The 3738-nt window shown below is 33.4% G+C and overlaps 1 protein-coding gene across 3 annotated transcripts; it reads right to left on the reverse strand.

The window, feature by feature from the left end:
• Positions 1–672: 672 nt before the first annotated feature.
• Positions 673–3352, reverse strand: LOC108970288 (flightin). Of its 3 annotated transcripts, none has more exons than XM_018935588.1 (4): positions 3255–3352; positions 1303–1590; positions 1040–1195; positions 673–950 (listed from the first exon to the last, which is right to left on the reverse strand). In XM_018935588.1, exons 2-4 carry the CDS (start codon positions 1545–1547, stop codon positions 815–817), a joined length of 537 nt encoding a protein of 178 aa, XP_018791133.1. In that variant the 5' UTR covers positions 1548–1590; positions 3255–3352; the 3' UTR covers positions 673–814. The 3 variants fall into 3 exon arrangements, with proteins under 3 accessions (XP_018791133.1, XP_018791135.1, XP_018791134.1); XM_018935590.1 differs by having other exon boundaries at positions 1303–1559; positions 3255–3314; XM_018935589.1 differs by lacking the exon at positions 3255–3352 and adding an exon at positions 2679–2959.
• Between the last annotated feature and the right edge of the window lie 386 nt (positions 3353–3738).

Here is a 3738-nt window from a genome sequence, read left to right on the forward strand (position 1 = left end):
GCGTATGCCGATGATATTGATACCATCGGCCTCAACATCCACGCCGTTAGTTCTGCTTTCTCCAGACTGGACAAGGAAGCAACACAAATGGGTCTGGCAGTGAACGAGGGCAAGACGAAATATCTCCTGTCATCAAGCAAACACTCGTCGCAATCGCGACTTGGCACTCACGTCACTGTTGACAGTCATAGCTTTGAAGTTGTAGATAATTTCGTCTATCTGGGAACCAGCGTAAACACCACCAACACCAACACCACCTTTGCGCGTTGGCCACGGCGAATATCGCATTCGATGGAACGATGAGATGTACGAGATATATGACGACATTGACATTGTTCTGCGAATTAAAAGACAGCGGCTACGCTGGTTAGGTCATGTTGTCCGAATGGACGAAAACACTCCAGTTCTGAAAGTATTCGGCGCAGTACTCGCCGGGGGAAGCAGAGGAAGAGGAAGACCTTGGAATATCTAATTGGCGCCACGTAACGAAAAGAAATAAATAAATAAATAAATTTGGCGTACGTTATATTCTAAGATAAAAGAATTTACATAGATGATGATGTATTGCCGTTGTCGAGTTTCAATCTGTTTGTAGTGCCAGATTTACATTCGTTATTCCCTTGTATAAATGTAATTACATACAAATTGTGGTGTGAAATAAAAAATATATCGTCTATCAAAAGAGTATTATAGCGACAAGCTCCCACTTTATTAGAACGTAATTAGGTAATCATCTCCTTATAATTAAATTGTACTACAATTTTAACTAACTTTTTAGTTGGTATTCATATTTATAGATAGGTATTGTATTTATTTATAGAACATTTGCATATTTTTGGTTAATATAAGCTTTGGTGTGATAATTATGAGTACGAATCGAGGCAGCCAGAGTTTGAACAAGATGCTTATCCCTTTTGCTTGAACATGTGTATGAGTCAAGGTCGCGTCCACTGTTGAAGAAGCAAAAAAGCCAAAAATTTGTTGAAAATAACTGCGTCTAACAGCTGTTTACACTAGTTATCTGATTTCAATCTCTTACCTAGCGTTGTTTGTTCTGAGCACGCGCTCAGCCCAAGTTTGTGCGCGCGGTATTTCCCTTGAAACGCCAACTTGCTTCTTATCCAAGTAATCAATTACGTCATCATAGTAGTTTGTTCTGTAGTTGTACATGTATTTATACTGCAAGAATTGTGGTCTGAAAAATAAATGGGAAATAAATGTTTGCATGTCGAAGTAGAAATGCAAATTTAAAGCAGCGCAACAAAATTCATAAAAACAAATGTTAATACTTGTTCAACTTACCTCACCCAGTGACGATATAGTTGCACGGGCTTTCGGTACCCATCGTCTTCTGGCGGCGGTGGGGGGGGTGCCGATTCTTCTTCTGCGACAGCTGCTTCAGTTTCGCCTCCTGTTGGGGCGCTCTCACCACCACCCGCGGCAGGGGCAGCACCTGCATCTGCGGCAGCGGCAGCGGCAGGAGCAGGGGCAGTGGCTGGCTCACTATCACCCTCATCGAAACCCCATGGATCCTCCTCATCAGCCATTATACAAGTTTACTTGAAAGATAGTTAAGAAAAGAGGAAGCAACTACTCGAATTATTTTAATATTCAGTATTGAAAAGTTTGGCTAAAAGTGCAATTGGTTGGTTTTTCGAATTTTATTTTTGTTATTTTCTAAGTAAACGGCGCTGAATTAAGTCTAATAACAGAAATAAAATATCTTGTAAATGAAACTACTTTGACGCTAACTACTTTGGTTATAGTCTTTTCCATCCTTTTCTTTTATGAGCGCTAACTATAATGCCAAATAATGAATTAATAAATTTTAAACCTTAGTGGGATTATCTACTTTACCCCTATATATATATATATATCAGCCAATATTATTATAATATAAATATATATTATAATATATAATTATTATAGTATACAAAAAAAGAAGCGCAACACATATGAACGTTACACTGTGTGGAAAGTGATAAATTGTTCGACGAAGAGGCACACCAAAGTCAGAATACAACCAAAATTTTAGAAGTGATGATATCATAAAGATAAAAGGTAGTATTTCAAATTTAAAATATAATATGTATATATTTTTGTCTGAATTAAGTAATTATGTGCAATGAAGATTCTAAATTAACACAATATCGATTTAATTTTATTCAGATGTGTATTTTACTAAAGGGATATGAGAAAGTATTAAACAATGTTTATGGGTAATTTGTTTCTTATTTTTTTTAATGTGTAGGGATGTTTTTTTAATGTAGGGAGCGACAGGCACCCCTCATAGTTTCCACTCGTTATAGTTAACAATAAGAAAATATGAACTAGTCTGCATTTTTACTTTCAATCTTCTTGAGTATATCTTGGTTTGTTGAAATTTTTTTTTAATTTTCCAACTAAACGACTAACTGAAATATTTATTTTCTTTAGCTATCACATTTTGTTCAAAATGTAATAACTTAAAAAAAAACTTCTTATATAAAATTAAACTCCACTAACTATTTAATTCGGATACTCTACTATTAATAAGGTGTTCAATTTTATTTGTAAATAATTGTCATTGAATTAAAGGACAAAAATATATATATTTCAAGTATTGAAATTGAAACAATTTATTTTTAAAAACTTCTCACTAATTTATTCATGAGTTTATATTTTTCATTATTATTTACTTTTGAAGTTATGTAATCTCCACAGAAGCTAAGTAAATACAAAAAGCGCCTTATTTGCCTGTTGATAGCTTCAATGTCAATAGGTTTAACGAAATTAACAAAGTTCACGTCAGCATTTTTTGAATTACATTTATATTCATTATAATTGGCTTTTTGCGTTTTGTTGGCGCCTCGCACAACACTGCAACACTGTCTGCTGCAATTATGCAACTTGTTTGCATCTAATATGGTAAGAACTTATCACATTTCATTTGTTCGGACCACTTGCAGCTCACAAATAGATTTCAACTGATAAAACAACCGAAATAATAACCTTAAAATGTGCTTGATGTTGCACAATAAACCCAACTAATTTAAAAATAACTAATTTTTTTATATATTAGTTAAAAATAATTTCGAAAGATCACTTTTTAATAATAAGCAATATTATCTTGATAAACTTTTCATAGAAATATAATTTTATATATAATATAATACTATTATATATATATTATGTTATTATCATGCGTGCGAATCCTCTACAAATGCACAATTGAATTTCTAATGGCTTTAAAGTGATCATCTACTAATTGATACCTTCAAGAGGTTGATGTTGATTGAAGAGGTATACAAAAAACACTGCAATCGAGAAAGTTAATTTAGAAATTGGAAGCCTAACCAATTACTGAGGCGAAGGTTTTATCGCATTTTATTTGTAATGATTAGCCAATCAGCGTTAAGTAGACAACAACTACGCCAATTAATACCTATGCGAAAGACACTTTTAGATTTAAAGGCAAATGCACGTATTTAAATTAGTGCAGTGCAATGTACATTGATTAATTACGCTTGGCAAGTATCCGATAATATTAAACTTTTAAACGTAATAATATTACACAGTGCGCATTGCATTGGTTGCTGGCGGCGAACAAAAAATATGTACATATATTCAAAAGAATATGTAGGTTTTAGTTGAAAATAGCAAAACCCCATTGAAGTACCAGTTGCAATTAAGCATATGTGCATACTTTTACTGAACAGTGTATGATTTTTTATGTGTTTATTTATGCATACATATGTA

This window comes from Bactrocera latifrons, unplaced genomic scaffold (assembly GCF_001853355.1).
Source record: "Bactrocera latifrons isolate USDA-ARS-PBARC rearing strain unplaced genomic scaffold, ASM185335v1 scaffold_296, whole genome shotgun sequence".
NCBI lineage: Eukaryota > Metazoa > Arthropoda > Insecta > Diptera > Tephritidae > Bactrocera > Bactrocera latifrons.

Bases quoted from the DNA above. Each gene is read 5' to 3' on its own strand.
- LOC108970288 (XM_018935588.1), bottom strand. From the start codon at position 1,547: ATGGCTGATGAGGAGGATCCATGGGGTTTCGATGAGGGTGATAGTGAG. The intron at 1,196-1,302 runs GTAAGTTGAACA...TTTATTTTTCAG, and splicing joins CTATATCGTCACTGGGTGAG to ACCACAATTCTTGCAGTATA. The intron at 951-1,039 runs GTAAGAGATTGA...CTTCTTCAACAG, and splicing joins CTCAGAACAAACAACGCTAG to TGGACGCGACCTTGACTCAT.